The following is an 18,177-nucleotide window of genomic DNA, read 5'->3' as shown; positions in this document are numbered from 1 at the left end:
CGCGTTTACGTACAGACTGTTGGGGCAAGTGCTGTGTGCAAGTGCTGTTAGCGTGGTATGAAATCCACATTTCTTTGGCGAGTATTTATAAAAGATAACTGCTCTTGATTTCCTCATAAAGTTGTATTTATTTTATTGAACCGAGATGGATCATGGGCTGAATCGACCCCGACTGGGATTCGAATTCATGTGCTTCCAACGCCCGGCCTCCTTTGTCTCCCCAGAGGGGATGTTTATACATCACACTAGATATTAATTTGAGGCTGAGTCGACCTAGGGGAGGCCCAGGACCGGTTCAGACAACTGTCGCTGGTGTTGGCCATGAGCGGAAATCAAAATCGGGTCATCGAGTTCATAACGCAGCGTGCTAACCGCTACACCACCACTCTACACGTACAGACACACGTACAAACACAGGCACACACGAAGACACACGTGCACTGGCGTACACACTCATCCATAAACGTTGGCCCCGTTCTCCCCTCTGTCCCGAAAGTGCTCTGACGGACAGCTAACGATGCTAATCTGCTGCCTTTGTGAGCCAGTTGGAGCATAGTGTGGAACCAATAATCAAAGCCGCGCTTTGTCAAGTCCAACTGCTTCTTACCCATTCCCAGCAATGTTAAGCCTCAGCACGGTGATTTTCAACCTCCTTGAGAAACCGAAATAACACACAACCTAGCCGCGATTGCTCATACATTAAGTCAAAACAATTCCGCCACCATTAAGTAGCATTGCTGTGCTGTACTGCAAGATGGGCAACGACTCAGCCGGGTCCGCGACCCAGGAAAGTATTTTCGTACCCGGGGTGCCAACGTCCAGTGGTGCCTCTCGCTAAGGCTCTAGCTCCTCGAGTCACGTGCCACGTCTACTCCGGTCTACCAGCGGCGAGAAATCGTGCAGTCCTGTAAGGCGCGTAAAAATACACCTGAACGACTGCTGTTTTAACCCAGACTTCTTCCGAAAGCTTCCCCGCCTTAGCGCAGCCGGGCCTGAGCGGGTCTACGAAGTCGCGCGGAGGGCCCATCATGTGACGGTTTCGGTGAAGGCGCGGACCCGAGTGGCTTTTCTGCCGCTCTCTACGGGCCGCTTGACGTGCCCTTTGAAGCGCTCTTGCGCACAAAATCCCGATTTGCACTGCCACCGTCCCCTTCTGCCTCGGTCGACTTTCCTTCCGCGGGATGACGTTCGCAGTTTAAAACCCTAACGGCCCCGCGACGGCGTGAAACGCTGCAAATCACCATCGGCTGTTCTTCGTTGGCTCTTAAGCGCAAATCTGCTCCTGGCTGTCGTGGCCCTCGAAAGGTTAATTTGGGCAACAGCTGGTGAGATGGAGAGCGAGAGCGTGGCAGAGTACAAATTGGCCTCGCCCGGAGCTCACTGCATGAAACCCCCGTCGTCAGGAGGCTGTGCAAAGAAGTGGCATGGCGCTAATTACCGTGCTTCCTTTATCTTGGCTGCACATCTCTCACTCCCCATCACTGGCGCTCTCCCTCCCTCTCTCTCTACCCTCTTGTTGCACTCTCTTTCAGCCTTCCTGTCCTACTCCCCGAGTGTAGGTTCTTGCAGGAAAACATGAAATTGCCGCTGATGATGGTGATTTTCTTTCTCCCCTCCCCCCATACTTTTCTTTGGTGTCTTACCTGGATTTGTTGTGTTATATTGTGAAACGGTGGCGGCGGGGGGGGGGGGGGTCGGTAGGATGCGTGCAATGTAATTCCCCTCCCCCCCCCCCACCCCCGTTTAATTTGATGGCACGTGTAAGGAGCGGCACCTCGTCGAAATGTGTCGCTGCGTGGGTGTAGTTTTCTAGCTGGTGACGGCCCCCCGGGTCGCATAATACATCGGTCATAATTCCCGTTGCGCTGCCAAAGCCTCATTGAGTCTCAATAATAGTTTCGTTGTAAGGAGGGTCCTGCTTCATTGGGATGTTCGGCCATTTCCAGTCGTTAGCTTTTCGGCTTTGAGAAAACCGCAGCGTGGCACAAAAACCAGAGAAGCCGGGATAACAGACCATGTGCGTATCGCGAGGGCGCTTCGCTCCCACAGATTCAATTACCCATCTCCCGAGCCTGGGACAAATGCACAACCGAGTCGTGAGTGGCGACGCGCCCTGCGCCCCGAGCACAGTGCCCGCAGAAGCCAGGAAACCGCGATCGCAGGTGCGGCTCGGACTTCGGCATTTGATTTGTGTGTGTGAAGAGCCCCATGGCGTCGGGTAATGGGAAGTGCCCGTGCCCCAGGTCCTCTACGCCGAGCAGTCTGCTTGCTCAACGCCGTTCTTCGATCGTGCGTGGTGCGCAACATTTCTCTCTCTCTCTCTCTCCATTCCGCTGAGGCGAAGAATTCGCTCCGATGTTTATTTTTTTTTTTAACTCGGCCCCGGTCGTTCTCCTCTCCCTCTGTCTGTGCACGCTCTTAATGGCTGTTTCTCTCGCAGGCCATTTTGCACCCTGACACGGGCGAGAAGATTTTCATGCCGTTCCGGATGTCAGGTGAGGCTTTCGTTCGGCGCACTCGGACGCGGTCTTTTCGCACCGTGTCGAATATTTTGCTCGTTAACGAGGGGTTGCTGGGCTGCTCTCTCCCTCCACCACAGCACCTTTGCCCCCTCCCCATGCGGACTTCCGTGCCTTGCCTCTCCCGCTTGTCGCTGCACCTCCTTGCTTCCACCTCCCACTCCACGCCGCCTCCACCACAGCCACCGGCACTCCGACCACCACCACAACTCCACCATCACCGTCGCCACCCACACTGCACACCAATCACCACCACTCCAACCACCACCGTCACCGTCACCACACTCATCATCACCACCGCTGCCCGCCACCCCCACCTGCAACGGCACCACCAACCCCACCACCGCCACCGCTACGAATCAACACCCAGCACCGCCACCCTCGTGGGCCCTCCTCGCCCGCTCACCTGGTGTGGCCGTTGGTGGCAATTAACGAGTAGCGGCGTCTGTTAGAGAAGGAATTAAATGCAGAAGTGGGGAAGGGAGGAAGTGAAAAAAAAATTGGAAAGAGCGTGTAAAAGAGAATCACGGCGCAATAACGTGATCGACTGCATCCAGCAAAGTTTTACAACTGCGCGTATGGCTGGGCAGAGAGAGAGAGAGCCCTGCTATCAGATTAAGCCAGGCATGAAATATGAAACTCATACCCAACCTCTAGCCCGGGTGCTTTTTTTCCACCCTTTCCTCTCAGCGCAATGGGATGTATATTTAAAGGACCTTAAAAAAAACCCAGCTTTAATGAGCCAAGCGTCTGTAGATTCATCAGCGACTTTGTTTGCCTGTTACTTAATTAATTTAATTTTGGCGTGGGCGTTGTTTAAAAAAAAAATGGTTTACAAGGTAAGCCCACTGAGGCTATATGACAACCTGCCCACAAATGATAGCTCAACGAAGTGGCTTAGCACGTGGAAATGAATAGCAGCCAAATACTCTAAACGCGCGATGTTGATTCTAAATGTGGAGGGAAAAACCGGAGGTCCCGGACAAAAATCCAAGCAAACCACGGGGAGAACGCGCAAGCTTCCAAATATACAAGCGTCAGGAGTCGCGATCGAACCCACGACCTCCCGTATACCAGGCAAGGCAGTTACCATCTCGCCACCGTGAGTGCCCCCCTTTTGCCTGCGCTCATACCGGGGGTTAAGGACGCCGTGGCGTTTGTCTTGTTGAACGGGAGTGGGGGGGGGAAGGTGGCGTCTTTGACGTGAAGAGCGATAAATATCCCGCCCGTCGCCGGCTCCTTGCCTTCAGCAGCAGCGCCGGCCCCTCTTGAAGATAATGCACAGCTCAATAAATAACCCTTGGGAAGGGTTAATTGATCATTATCGCTCTCGGGCAAACACCCTTGAACGTAATTGGCGTTCCATATTTCAACACGTCCAGGAGTGCAAAGAAGGAAAGTCCCTCCGAATTAAGCGATGTCGTTACATTACCCCCACATTACATTGCCCGGCGCAAAAGAAAGGGAGCTCGCAGTAACACACTCCGGTAATTTATTGCCCGTGCGCACATGTTCTTGGGAATAATGCTCGACTCGGTAATGGCGGAAAGTGTGTGTGGGGGGGGGGGGTTTCCCCTCTTTCCCCCCCCACCGCCACTTCTCCACCGTGACGCGCGCCGCATTTTAGCGACATGCTCGGAGGCAAGATCCACGTGTGGGCGGTGGCCACCGCTCGTCAGCCGGCTGCTCAGGCCGGGCCGAGGGTGCGGTGTTGCCGCCATCGCATGGGGGATTCCGTGTGGGATAATTACCGGCGAAATTTGCGGGACAGGTCCGAGCATGCGGCCGAGCGAATGTGTGGCGTTTCCGAGAGGGTGAACCACCGCCCCCCCCTCCCCACCACCCCCCTCTCCACTGCCCCTCCCCTCACCACGCCATCGCTACCCTCCTGATCGTCTTCATAAGCGCACACAAATCTGAATGCGGTGTTTTGTTTTCCGTTTTCTGCAGTTGTCATTTTCGCGTCGTGATGCCAAAAATATCCGTTTGCATGCATCTCACGGAGAATGGCCTGCGCGGAAGCGGATATCACAGAGCTTGCTCTGAGATCGCTTCAAGTGGCCTCTGGCCATACAGTAGTGAGTCATGCTCGTCTCGTGACGGGCAACCCGATCGTTAATTGACAGAGCTTGTATTTTACGCGCAGAAACACATTTTACGTTAGAGTTTTTGGTCATGCAGTTATTTGTGACAACACGGTTTAGTCACGGGTGGCTGCCTGCAGTCGAACCCAGCAACGCAGCGGTGCTCAGCGCTCTGACCTCTGAGCCACGTAGTCACCTCTTAAAATAGTTAATAAATCATACGTGAATTATACAGCGTTAAAAATAACGTTGAATTTTCTCAAACAAAACGCATTTGCAGAGATTATTGATTTTAGAAAAATTTCAACGCAAAGGTGACTTGAGATGGATAAATGGGAACGTAATACAAAGTTAATACGCATCATCCACCTGTCACAATATCACCCGCAATGCTACTGATCTCATCAGATTTCGGAAGCTAAGCAAACTTGAGCCTGGATAGTGCCTGGATGGGCCACTGCCATGCAAAACAGGTCTTACAGGCTCTGAAGGCAACGTGATAGACGGCAGAGGGCACTGCAGCAAAAAATCCACCGTTGTACTGCACTTCCATGCGGATATGTTCACCACCTTCACCAAACCGAGCTGAGCTCACAACCATAACGATTACGGCCCACAAAATCCACATGACCCGGTGAGGCCCTCATCCAGCAGTGGACAATGGGCCGCACAGGTGCAGGCACAAGCAGCGTCCGCAAATCGGCTTTCTGGATACCAGCGCACCGGGTCGTGCTGACCACGGTAAAGTGCCGCACTTTGCTGCCCCGAGCATTTCGATTTTTTTTTCTCCTTTGGCGATGCTGCACAGGTGCCCTTGTGCTGGCACATTGACCGCCCCGCACACATCGCGGTGACTAATCCCCAGTCGTACAACCAATCCGTCAACACCGCCTACCCGTGTCAGCCGTGCGCCACCTGCCTCTGCCTCTGCGTTTCCTCCGCGGTATTCGTGGGTGGAGTTTCTCCACCCCCATTCTTGTGAACCGGCCGCAGTGGCACACGACATACACGTGATGTATTAAAAATAATATTTTCTATCGGGCACCGCGGTTGCGATCTATTGACTCACTATGTCTCTCACCGCTGCCCTGTCTCTCTTCTATGAAGAAGAGCCATTGCCCAAAACATTGCCTAATGGACACTGTTTCTTCTTTAGAACAGTATTGATTGATGCGTTAACCTGCAAATGAGAAGTACTTAAGTATAACTTATTAAAAAAAACCAGACAAAAACCTTTTCCATGAGCCTGAGATTTTACTTACTATGCACTCTCCTCCCCCTTAATTATATGTTGATATTTAATGCTTTCTGTACCAACGATGTTTAACATCCTGTGTTTACACAGAGACAGGGGAAGGTATTATTATTATTTCTTACACACCCCAAGCTTTGCCAGTAATAAGGCAAGGAGAAGCAGGCCCACAGCAGACATGGCCGAAACACGTTTGCGTCAAGACATGTGGCGTGAATTTCACACCACCTGGGGTGCCTAACGTCTACCTTGTTCGCGCCAGATCTGCTAAAATAACACCATAACAGTCGTTAAATCCAAGGGTAACTTTTGTGGATGTTTAAAGTGGCAAGAGCTGTAATTTAAAGGCCTTGCAAGGGTTTTTATTTTGGAATATATATCTATATCTCCGTAATACCCCTGTGCCGATCGTTTTCATGGACCGGCATGTGAGAGGCCTTTTCCCAGGCCTATGAACCTCTTAGTATTCATACACCCACTGCTTCGTCATCAGCCATGATCTATCCACTGCTCGATGAAGGCCTCCCTCCCCAAGCTGTCACCACGTCCAAAAGTCACGCGATGCAACAAGTCTGGCTTTTGCACCTCTTCGCCCTGTTCATCCTCTTGGGTGTGAACGCTGGCCCGTCACGTCTCCTCGCGACGTGTCCCTGCCATATAAGTGGTGATTTTGTGGTGCTGCGATGATTTCAATCGTTCTACATAATGCTCCAGATATATTCGATGAAAAATGGTCGTCCACCACAATTTTTTTTTATTCTCAAGATACCACTCGTTTGCAATTTTAAGTATTATACACAGCGAATCATGGCCAAGGGAGGGAGTGATTTGCCAAATGATCATCATAACTAGCCTAATGACCCTTGCGATGATATGAACCCAAATTGGAAAAATATACTAATTGGCTGAAGCCATGAGGCAACATCACTCCTTGCTGTGAAACTGCTGTAGACCATAATTGTCTAAAACATAGCGGTTTCGTAATAGCCCCTTTGCTATAGATAACGACACAAAATACCAAATGTATTAATGATTTCAAGGACCGTGTAATTGCCCGTCCTTGTGGATAATCCTTGGCCCTCCTTCGTGGTGTCCTAAGTCTAGACACCGATCTTGTCGCCTTGCTTGCTACCACTCGCAAGGCCTAGCGACCTCTGCCTCCACGTCTAGCCCAAGCTGCGCCATGCTTTCAACTCGCAGTCTGAATGCGCCGGGCGCCTTGACAGCCCATGCTCCTCTGCGTCGGCGTAAACCGTTACGCTGGCCTCCTGTGCCTTGCCTCCTGTGTCCTGGCCTTCTCTGTTCTGCCTCCTGTGTCCTGGCCTTCTCTGTTCTGCCTCCTCTAGCCAGCCTCTCCTGTGCCTGGCCTCCTCTTTTCTGGCCTCTTGTTGTCTAGCCTCCTGTGTCCTGGAGGAATCCGATGAGCTATTAAGCAATTTTTCACAGATGTCCAGTAGCGGTGGGTGAGATAATGAAAACAACAAATGATACGAAACACGATGAGAGTGCAAAGTATAAGAAAGGTAAGCAAATCATGAAACGAATATTTGTTTTTATTTTCCCAGAGAAGGCCCACTAAGCTGTTAGCTTATTTTTCAGAAGCGACCTGGCCACAAATGATAGCTCAACGAAGTGGCTAATCACGTGGAAATTTGCAATGGCCAAAAATTCAAAATAATAAAGACATTCCCATGGGCTATGTCAGTCTAAACGATAGCTGATGTCCTTCAACAGTGCCGCTCCTATTTTTCAGCCGTTCATGGCAGTAAATAAAATGCGTTCCATTGGTTGGCAGCTGCAAAACGTTGCAAAATTTGTCCTGAACGCACTTTTCCGACTTCAAATCCGAGATGATTTTTCATTGGAATCACATGACTCGGCAGCGAAAATGCTCGACGGGGCCTCTGAAAGCAGCTGTTTCAGCCCATAAAACAGGAGGCCGATTGAGCCCCGGCAATGATTCGATATTGTTTATCACATTTATTAAGCACATGTGCTAGCGCTGCTGGCACTGCTGGAGAGAGTGGTGTTGCAAGATGTGTTAGATGTTTATTACGTTCACAGCCATTCACTCAAAAGTAATTTGTTGACATAGAGCGAAGTTCTTATTAAGGCGAATGTATACCTGTCAACCCATACGGTTTACCCGTATTCTTGTACAGTGAAATTGAGTTTTCAGGTCCATATGGCGTACAGCCGTTTCAATACGGGCGAAAAAATGTCTATTTGTGTTTCTCCCTTATGATGGGACTTTGCAGGATGAACGTTGAGATGTACAAGGGTACGGGTTGACCAACAATGTCTGAATTGGTCTGTAATAAGATAGGCACTGATAAGGCGTTGACAGGCATGCGAATGACAGTGTCTGGTGTGTGTGTGTTTATTAAGTACTCTTGCTTTGTTGTTTGTGGCCCAAATTAATGGACAAATAACGGCAATTCAAGAGTTGTTTTGAGCGAATTGGCCAGCAAATGCAAAACCAAATACTGCCCTGTAAATAAACGTTAATTCCGCATGTTTTATGGTTGAAAAAAGAAAAGCTATATTCCCACGGCAGCGTGACTAATTCTGTATACAAATTAAAATTACTGTAAGTTCAAGGTAAGCAGTGATGTTTATTTTTTTTTAAATGATTGTAACTTAGCTTGAATCAAGGTAGTGTAGAGCTGAACACATTTCCTTTCCGTTTGAGGCCTTGGACTTAGACTTTATTATTCCAGCTGGTGAGGCACCAGTGAGCAGTGAAGCAGCTCTGTTACAAGGACGACCAGAGCTCAAGACTGTCGGCAGTGCTGACAGTTACAGGACTTTGCAGTTAACGGGACATTGCAGTTAACGGGACATCACAGTTACAGGACATTGCTGGGAGGGAACGTGAAAACTAACAAGAGCCAAAAAACATTTATTTTACACGAAACAAGCCTTGCCCGTCAAGTTGTATATAAATTGGACCAAATCGTAAACTCGTAACAGAATCCACAACCATCCAAAACCAAAGTCTTCATTCTCATTCTTCTCATCTGAGATGCCCAGGTGGTTTTTATGAGTGTAGTATCTGGCTTTCAGTCCTTGCAGCAGTTTTTTTTTTACTGTTGCTTTTCTAACATTGCCATTATTGATTATAAAGTGGTTAACAACCTTTACAAAATCAACAAAAACACTGGGAACCTGATTAAAGAAGTTACATTTTGTTGATTTTGGCTAATAATTCCAACGGCATATTTTCCAATATTACGTAACCTGGGATAAAAATAGTATTTTAGAGAAATGTAATTACCACGCATTTCATAAATGCAGTCTTGAACACATTATTATAATAATTATTATACGGTGCCTTAATGTGTGTGGCCTTTTTAATATTTTATACAAATTGTAATTATTATTTTGTGTCGTGTTTTCTTATATCGTATTTTTTTTTTGATGAGCGATGACGCGTTTATTACTGGGGAGGGTCTTTGCCAAGAAACACCGTGTGCAAGTTCACCAGCATTTATTCTCCAGCAAGCCTGACCGCAAATAAGACAGGGACGTGTTGGAACCGGTCCAGCGTTTGCTTGTCATGAACCAATACTGCTGATACGATTTACTCCCAGTAGGCCGTGTGGCAGATGGTTTGTGTAACAAAAAAAAACAACGGTTTACAGAGACAAATATTGGAAGGAGACATTGTTTATTTCGTTAAACAAATTTAGGGTCACTTGTGGGTAAATAAAGTCATAGAAGCTTGCTGGCGGAAAAGAGAAATGAGGAATCTCGTTATTACAGTGGCGTGCAATTTGTGGGTCACAGCCCTTGTGTCCTAATCAGTTAGCCTAATGGGGTGGCATGGCTGGGTGGGCGGGCGGGTGGGCGGGTGGGCGGCTGTGCGTTCAGGCTGGGGGGGGGTGCTTCTATTTTAGCAATGAAGAACACGCGAAAATAAGGCCAGGCAATTCCGCACTCAAACAGGGAACTGTTTTGTCTGAAATTACCCTAATATAACTTGATGCAACACAAGCTCTTGTTTCTATTTACCACTGTATTCATAACCGCGTGCATGTGGTACCGCTGAAGCCACGGCTCCCATTTCATGGAAAAGCGTAATCCTATCGTCCGTGACCTTCACGGCGGTAATTGTGTTGCTGTATATTCCTATTGACTTGAAAATTGCGTTAAAATGAAATAATTAGCCATCGCCGGGCAGTGTAATAACAGTCGAATGAATCATGTTTAAGAGATTATAATTAAAACCAAAAGCACGGCATAGGAAAAGGCATCTCAGTTTCGTTGAACTGATTTAAAAATATCAGGCCACCAGCGAGCGAGATTAGGGTAGGAAACTCCGAGTCCAGTCCGTTCATTATGAAATTGCCACGAAAGAGAAAGTAATTTAAGAGTAATGCCAGCCTAATTCATGACTTAATGTTTCCCTTCTGCCCGGTGTCTGGCTGTTAATGTGAGGACTATGTGCTCTGTGATTAAAATATAACGAGCAAATTTCTTCTCTCCTCAGGTTACGTACCGTTTGGGACCCCCATTGTGAGTATGTTACATCTCATCCATTTCATCCACACTGCTTCATTTATTACCGCATTTCTTTCAGGATGTAACATCACACCTGACGTGACTGCCCCGCATTATTGCGTGTGTTATGACCGGGGGTAGCGGGGTTTGCGCCGGCGTTACCGCTCGCAGGAAAAGCATTTTTACGGTGAAGGGGGAAAAAAAAATCTCACAAGATTTGCCGATTGCTTCCTCATGTTATTCACTTCCTAACAATTTATTTTATAAATGAAAGATCCTATTTTCTGTACTTTACAATTTCGCGATAACAATGAACCGCGGAGGATCAGCGTTGCAGCGGGTTAGCGAACTGCCCTTTGAACCCAGCGGCCCGAGTTCAGCGGTCTCTGAACTGAGCAGGTGCCGGGCCGCCGCTTTACCAACCCGCACTGTGCCAGCACGGCGAAGTAGATAACCCTCACGACCGGTAGAGCATGGGCAGGGCCTTCACCGAGCAGTGGCTTGACAAAGGGGCCTTCATCGTTTTCGTGTCCATCGTTCCAACGTCGTCAGACCAATGACGACCGTTTAGGACACTGCTCGGAATACCCGTCGACCTGAGTTTTGATTGCCGGCCACGGCTAACATCGGTCGCGCACGATGATACCTGAACCAGTTTCCGCGCCTATCCCCATTTCGACTCTGCCTTTAACGAGTTCCTTCTACAGTGCGTAAAAGTAAGCGCTGGGGAGTTAAAGGCGACCGTTTCGCGGCCCTCGTACGGTCAGTCACTGTGCGCCAATTGGCATTAACTACAGTTCCACTGTTATAGGTTACGAGCTTGCAAACCATTGCTGCGCGATATTTTAAGACCTCGCTGGAACCGCGAGGGTTGGCTGCGGCACGTGGCCTTCACCCGGCAGTGGATAGACACTGGCCGATGACGACGTACGCCGAACGCGGAACCGTTCGTGAATGTCCGTTTCACGTTTTACTTCTCCGTCAATACGACCGCTTGCTCATGCCCCCCAACCACCTTAGAGACACGGCGCTGTCGTTGAGTTGAGGCCATTGCATGGACGTTGTTTTAGTGAGCCGCAGGAAACACTGGGAGACTTGGCCGTATAACGAGCATCGATGTCGACGCTCGGGATATTTGCGTGTTATCGTGGACGTTCAAATGGATGTTATGTTACAAGTGATGCAAATAATACGGGAGTGAAACGCCAATGTTGCCCTTGGGTTTAATTTTTACAAACACTGTGCATACGAGACGGAAAAACAGCAACAATTGAGAAACAATCTAAACGAAAAGGCACAAATTATACTGGAAAAAAATTCAACCCTCCGAATCGTATAAGGACCTTCGAACCTTGAGCACGAGTTGAATCGTAGCGAGGGGTGAGCCGGTGCGTGCCCAGTTACCCCGTAGCCTGTGTGAGGCCGATTGCTACACGCAGCACACATGGCGCTTGCGAAACTTCGTTCGGGCAGCCGCGTATCGGATGCTCAAGCAAAACGGTCGCACCTGCTGGTGCTGCTGCCGCCACAGCTTGGCTGGCGAGAATTGCGGCCGCTCAAGCAAGCGCAGCCCAAACGACCGAACGTCATGCGGAGGGCTTGAAACGCGTTCCTGTTGTTTTTCCCGACGCCACGTCGGCCACGATCCTATCCAACGCTGGATGGAAGGCCTCCATCCCCCCCCCCAAGGCCGTTTCCGCCGTTGCTTGTGGTTTCCTGGGGCTCTGGCGTTGCGAGCCGATTTTGCCGCTCCAGTCTTCCGGGGTGGACGTGCTTCCGGACGTGTTCTCTCCTTTGGCCGTCACTCCGTTGTTTAGTGCAGACCACCGGTCATGGTCCCTTTTTATAGCGGTGTGACCTCCCGTACAAACGCAAAAAATTACAGCCCAGAGGCCGATTGGTTTGCACTTCCATTGGGCAAGATTAAGGCTGCAGTTCTACCATTGCTTTGTCTCATTGTAAACACTTACACACATATATATATGATCGTCAGTGAACCAAGAAGTTCGCCTCCATGGAGTGTGATCCTGCAGCAGATGGAAAACGCATGAAGCCTACCACCGGTTGTCACGGGGCCCCACACAGTTAGTTTTGTGTGTGAAATTTTAACCCGACCGCGTGGCCGTTTCCACTGAAAATCGAAAGTGCCGAGCACACAACTCTCCCAAACAAGTTGGGGATTGTTCGGCAGTCATTAACACTGACCATGTGTGGTGCTTGGCCCGGGACGTGGGGGCCTGATTGACGATTCGAAATCGGTCAATACAAACACGCCGCTACAGAGAGCTGCGATGGAGCTGCAGTGCTGTAAAATATTTACTTTAATGGGGCGAATAAGTACATTTGTTATTACAGATTATGCGGTGATGCCGCTGCTGCGTTGGCAGTGGTGCACAAGCACAATTGTCAAACAATAAAAGGCTACGCATTTGTCGACAACACTGCGTGGCCTTAGACGGCAAAATATATAACAGTGCGACGTTTCGAGCAATGTCTCATTTCAATAACGCACTTAAATGTGTCATCTGGAATGCTGTTCCGATATTAGGAAGACAATGGGGAGCGATGCACTTTTAAATCTAGATTGAAAACTCAATTCTTTAGAACTTATTTCTGTGTTTGGTTTGTTGACCTTCCCCCGCAGCTCCGATTTGCACAGTTGGCTAAGAACGGTGCGAAAGAAATTCGACATTCATACTTACATTCATGAAAGTATTCTGTTTTTCACGTTTTATTTTATTGTCTGTTCTCATATTCCATTAAGCTACAAATGCGCACACACACACAGATCCAGCTGAACGTGGTTAGTCTGCGTAGTATCGCAGTGGTCTTTGTTTCATGAGAAGGATTTCCTTTGTGAGCCTGGAAAGCCTCGCTGAGACCTCGGTAACCCAGTGAAGAATCGCTCTCCTGGGGGTGGGGGGGGGGGTCTTCATTATTGATACGTGTTCAGCTCGTGGAGCATCTCAGCATGTGGGAAGTGACCGCGATTCCCAGAGAAGACCTACGCAAGCGAGACGATAGGTCGAGCAGCAACCTCTTCGCCGCACTGGCTCCTGCAGGACCAGCAGATGGGTGCCTCGTGCGTCGAGTGGTGGGGCATGGCCGTTGGTGATTATTGACGAGTGACATCTGAAACTGGTCCTGGCCTTTGAGTATCTGGTGCGGTGCGTAAACGTTGCCACTCGGGAGATAAATGCGGACGGGCATGGTGCTGGCCACCCACCCGCTCGTGCGCTGTGTCGGCCTTCATAGCTGCTCGCTAACAGAAAATTCCCCAACAGCCTCTGTAGGCTATACGGGGAGGGGGGAAAATCTGTCTTTTTGTTGCTTCGTGCTTACGGTGGCTTCATCTTTGCCTGATCCACCAACCCGGGCCTCTCCCAACTGTCCGGACTCGGGGGGGAGGCCTGGCGGTTGGCGACGCGCACCTGGCGGATGACCCCGTTGAGACGAGACTCGCTCCAGAATCCCTCCGCAGGGACAGGGGCCTGCCAGGTCTCCCCTCCTCCCTCCCTCCCTCCCTCCTTCCTTCATTCCTGCCTGGCTGCCTGCCTCCTCCTTGGCGGCGGCCTCGCAGGTGCCACGTCTTGCCGCTCGGGGGAGTTTTACGATCGCGATGTGAGCGGCCCTGTCAGTGCTGACGGTACACAGCTGCCCGACCGACCGTCGCAACCCGCCCCCCCCCACACTCCCCCCCCACACTCCCCCCCCCCCCACACTCCCCCCCCCCACACTCCCCCCCCCCACACTCCCCCCCTCCACCCCCGCGTGTTGTGCCAATGTGACAGTGCTGCCACTGTCCGCCCTCCGCGAGCTTAGCCGCGAGGGCGCACTTGGCCACGAAGCATCTGGTGATCAAAATTAACCCTGCGTGGGTAGGGAGGGGGGGTCGAGAAAAAACGCGTTGAATGCATTGCGTCAATCGGTTTTAAATGTGTCGGCCGTTGAAACCTTGTGAACATATATACAAAAACAAATACTTGCCTTGGAGTTATTCTCATTACGCGTCACCTATACCCTCATTGCGCTGAGGGACGCATTGCGTCATTGGCATTTACCGTTGTGGACCGATGGGAGGACTGATGGAGAGACGGACAGAGAGGGACGGACGAAGGGTGAGGAGGAAGGGGGGGGGGGGTCGACGGATCGAGCTGCCTGTCGGCGTGGGTGCCGTACTCTCCTGTGCCGCCGTGGGTGACACAATCCAGACGCAGAGAGTCGGAGGAAGATCCTTGCCATGGGGCGGATAGAGCGCATTACTCACGCGCGGGATGGATGACTTAGCGCGAGCGCGGGGATTCCTTCGGCCTGCGGCTTGGCCTCCGGGCCCCCCCCCCCCCCCCCCGTTACTCATGCCGAGTTTGATAACGGAACCGGTGGACGGACGTGTGCGCTTGCGCGGAATGCAACCCACCCGATCGCCCCCACCCCAAAAAAAAACCGCATTCGTCCTTGTTAGTTTTAATCGAGGACACCGCTCGTGATTTACACCCATGAGGAGATCGCGGCTGTGCACCGTGCGGTATTCGAAACATCCGCTATCACCGCGCTCCCATTGATAGGAAGGAAAGGTTGCGCGCGCGCGCGCGCTCTCTTACGTAAGTCGGCCCGCTGATTTATATAAATGCCGGGCTTATCCGTCGATACAAAGCTACTTCAGTTGTGGTCAAGTCTGTTATAAACAATTGGCAGTTGGTAACATAATTTATTACATTTGTGAGTGTAATTTTTTTTAAATCGAAATCACAATCACAATAATGGCAGTGATTTTACCCACAAAGGCCTTACTGAGTCTAAAGACACCTTACACAAGAGGGTCTGGCATTTGGATGTTTTGCCATGAATACACTTACCCTCTTAGGATCTCAGAAGCGAAGCAGTTTTTTTTTAGCCTGGCTAATACTTGGGCAAGCCCAGTGTTTAGCAGCTGTTTGCTAGAGGTGTGGAGCTGCGAGGTGAAATAGGACATGGAAGTGCCATCACCCCCTCGTACGTATGTTGTGTTTTCTCTCTGGTGGGCCATCTCCTACATGACAGATACTCGTGAATGGTATTGACCAAACATCCCAATGCCAGGGTCCTCCTGAAAATAGTCTTGGGAAGCTACCCCAAGTAATTGTTATTGTTCTCATTATTATGGCCTGTTGTTGTAATCTCGTAACGCGTCGGTGAAGTAAGAGCACCTGCAGGAGGTTACATCCTCTAGCCGGCGTAAAACCTTAGCAGGATGACGGCAACGTTGTTTTACTACTGCCAAGCGAAAACATTACTGTTGGAAACTCAGATGCAGGTACCGGATAATCGTATCAATGATAACAATAATTTACACGTGTAAAGCGTATTTCATCCGTAGATCCCCATGCACTCCGTGTATGGAAATCTGGAAATGAACAGAACCGGGGTAAACGGCCAGAATTAGGGGGTGAAAGCCAGTTTAAAGGGGTGAGTGTTCAAGACAGACTTAAATAGCTCCAATGACTGTCTAATTATCAACACCGTGGTGCCAACGTTGACCTGTGGCTGGAACCGTGAGACCAACATTGGGGCCCATCGTTGCGTCTTGACCGGGATCATCCCTTCTTAGGGGCATGCCCTATCCAAGCCCACTCATCTTCGTGGTTCTTTCGGTAAAGTCACGTAGAAGGGAAATAATAAAATAATACAAATAAAACATAATAAAATAATTATCACGACGTTTCGGCCACAACGCAAGCAGCCGTTCTCAGGTGAAGAACAGGTCTGTCGGGACGGCTGCTTGCGTTGTGGCCGAAACGTCGTGAGAATTATTTTATTATGTTTTATTTTTATTTTTTTATTATTTCCCTTCTACGTGACTTTACCGAAAGAACCAAGAAGATGAATCCCTGCAGTCACGAAAGCTTTAAATCGAAACAAGCCCACTCACTTAAAATTAAAAAAATTTAAGTGATTGCTACTGAAATTATACGATCCTGGAATACTGTGGGGATGATGGGTTGTGTTTATTTTTACATAGAGACACATATCTATGCATGAGACAATCTACTCTGTTACTTCTCCTAACAGTCAAATTGATCCCCTTTCATGTTCGTACATTTATCTACACCAAGTTTGTTATTATTTTCAACGTCCATGATAATCACCTTGGCGGAAACCTTTATTGCCACCTGTCAAACGGGGCTAAGCTAGAGTATGACCTGTTTAAAAAACACTCGATAAAACCTATAAAAACCAATAAAGTTTGTTTAGCTTAAAAATGATAGCCACAGATGTCTTGTGGTAGGCAGGCTTGCAAACTTTATTTTTCTGTTTGTGCAGACTGGGTCCCATACAGGGAATGTACTGTATTTACACCCCATGTTTAAAATATTGTACATACAAATTAGCGCATGAGGGGGAATACCAAGGGACTAAAATGCTGTTCGCACTCTGTAGCGCGTGGTAATTACTAACGAAACGCCTAATTAACCCAGCAGTCGTTATAACCTGAAGCAGCAATCACACACACCCAGGGAATGGTGCCCAAGGCCCAGTGCAAAAATTAACCGGATGTTTATTTATTTATTTTCACCTTTGTATGTATATATATACACACTCGCGCATATATGTAGCAAATACAGGGATTACCACTGTCGCATAAAATGAGCTGAGCTGATGTGAAATTAATCGTATGTGATTCTCTGTCTGTCTCTCTCTCTTTATTTCCCCCACTTCGTCCCGCTATTTCATTGTGTCAAAAATGAATACCTTTTTTTCTGCACGCAGAAATCTGCTAAAAGGTCAGCGCACAAAGCTGTGGGTGCCCAGCCAATGCCGATACGTTGTCTTGCGCGTGTGCAATTCGGTGTTGCCACTGGTTGTTGGCAATCTGTGAAGATGACTTCTTACCTGGAAATATCTTGTTGGAGGGTGTGGGGGGGGCATTGTGGGGAGGCTTGGTTGTCGGTGAGGGGAGGAGGGGCTTGCCTCCACGACGCCTATTAGTGCCTATGCTTGCTCCTCCCCTCTCCTCGCGAGACTGGCTCTCGCAGCCGGTTAACTCAGCGGGGCGGCATCGTGCGGGTGCACAGCCGTTTAATTCGAGTTTGGCCCATTTGAACGGATTTCCTGTTTGAATTATTGAAAGCCAAGCCTCGTTCAGGTCTCTTCCACAGTCGAGGGGGCCCATAGCTAGCGCTTAACTTCCACCTGGGCTGTTTGGGTCAGTGACACCTACCGCATTGCCGCATCCGAAACGCACCACGTCCACTATACCTCTTGGCATGGCCGCGAGCACTAGAGTCGTGTGCCTATTCATTCTCCTAGCGTCCCGTAACATATTCGGTGATAAATGATGCCCCCGGACACGTTTGCTACCGAGTGTCCAGGCAGTGCAAACTTGACCGTAGCCCACGGTCCGGAGGCGCCGAGGTGGCCAGACCATGAAGAGGGAGACAGAGAGGGCCCCACTTCATTCCGTGCTCCACGGGCCACGCCAACCACGCCATGCCAACCATGCCAACCATGCCAACCATGCCACGGTACTGTTTCCATATCTATGACAATTACGCAATGTCGTTTCATCTGCTTTGTAGGTCCAACGGGTAAGGAACGTGCCGTGGAGTCGTATCGTTCTGGCGGTTGCGAGTTTTAATTAGCTCGAGTGCGTTCTGTGCCAGTCGTTTAATGTTCTACAGTGCCACCGAGTCAGCGGGTTTTGATGAAAATTTATTTATTTTGAAAATTCATTGATTTTTCACCTTCGCTTTTGATTCGGTCATTGAAGAAAACATTGAGTAAGAAGGCACAATCGCTGCCTGCGTCATCACTGGGAACATTATTATTATTGATTGTTTCA

At 49.5% G+C, this 18,177-nt stretch overlaps 1 protein-coding gene across 1 annotated transcript in view; it reads left to right on the top strand.

Annotated features, from left to right (window-relative positions):
• The window catches only part of SFXN5 (sideroflexin 5), a 135,324-nt gene that overhangs the window by 31,807 nt on the left and 85,340 nt on the right, over positions 1–18,177 (top strand). The window contains exons 5-6 of the mRNA XM_061552992.1: positions 2,441–2,495; positions 10,348–10,373. Of these exons, the coding sequence (XP_061408976.1) occupies positions 2,441–2,495; positions 10,348–10,373 (81 nt within the window). The remainder of the gene's footprint in view (positions 1–2,440; positions 2,496–10,347; positions 10,374–18,177) is intronic.

The sequence above is a fragment of the Lethenteron reissneri genome, chromosome 17, assembly GCF_015708825.2.
Source record: "Lethenteron reissneri isolate LAM-NWPU_2019-01 chromosome 17, ASM1570882v1, whole genome shotgun sequence".
Taxonomy (NCBI): domain Eukaryota; kingdom Metazoa; phylum Chordata; class Hyperoartia; order Petromyzontiformes; family Petromyzontidae; genus Lethenteron; species Lethenteron reissneri.
The sequence above is the reverse complement of the archived record's forward strand: the minus strand, read 5'-3'. Positions and strand labels throughout refer to the sequence as shown.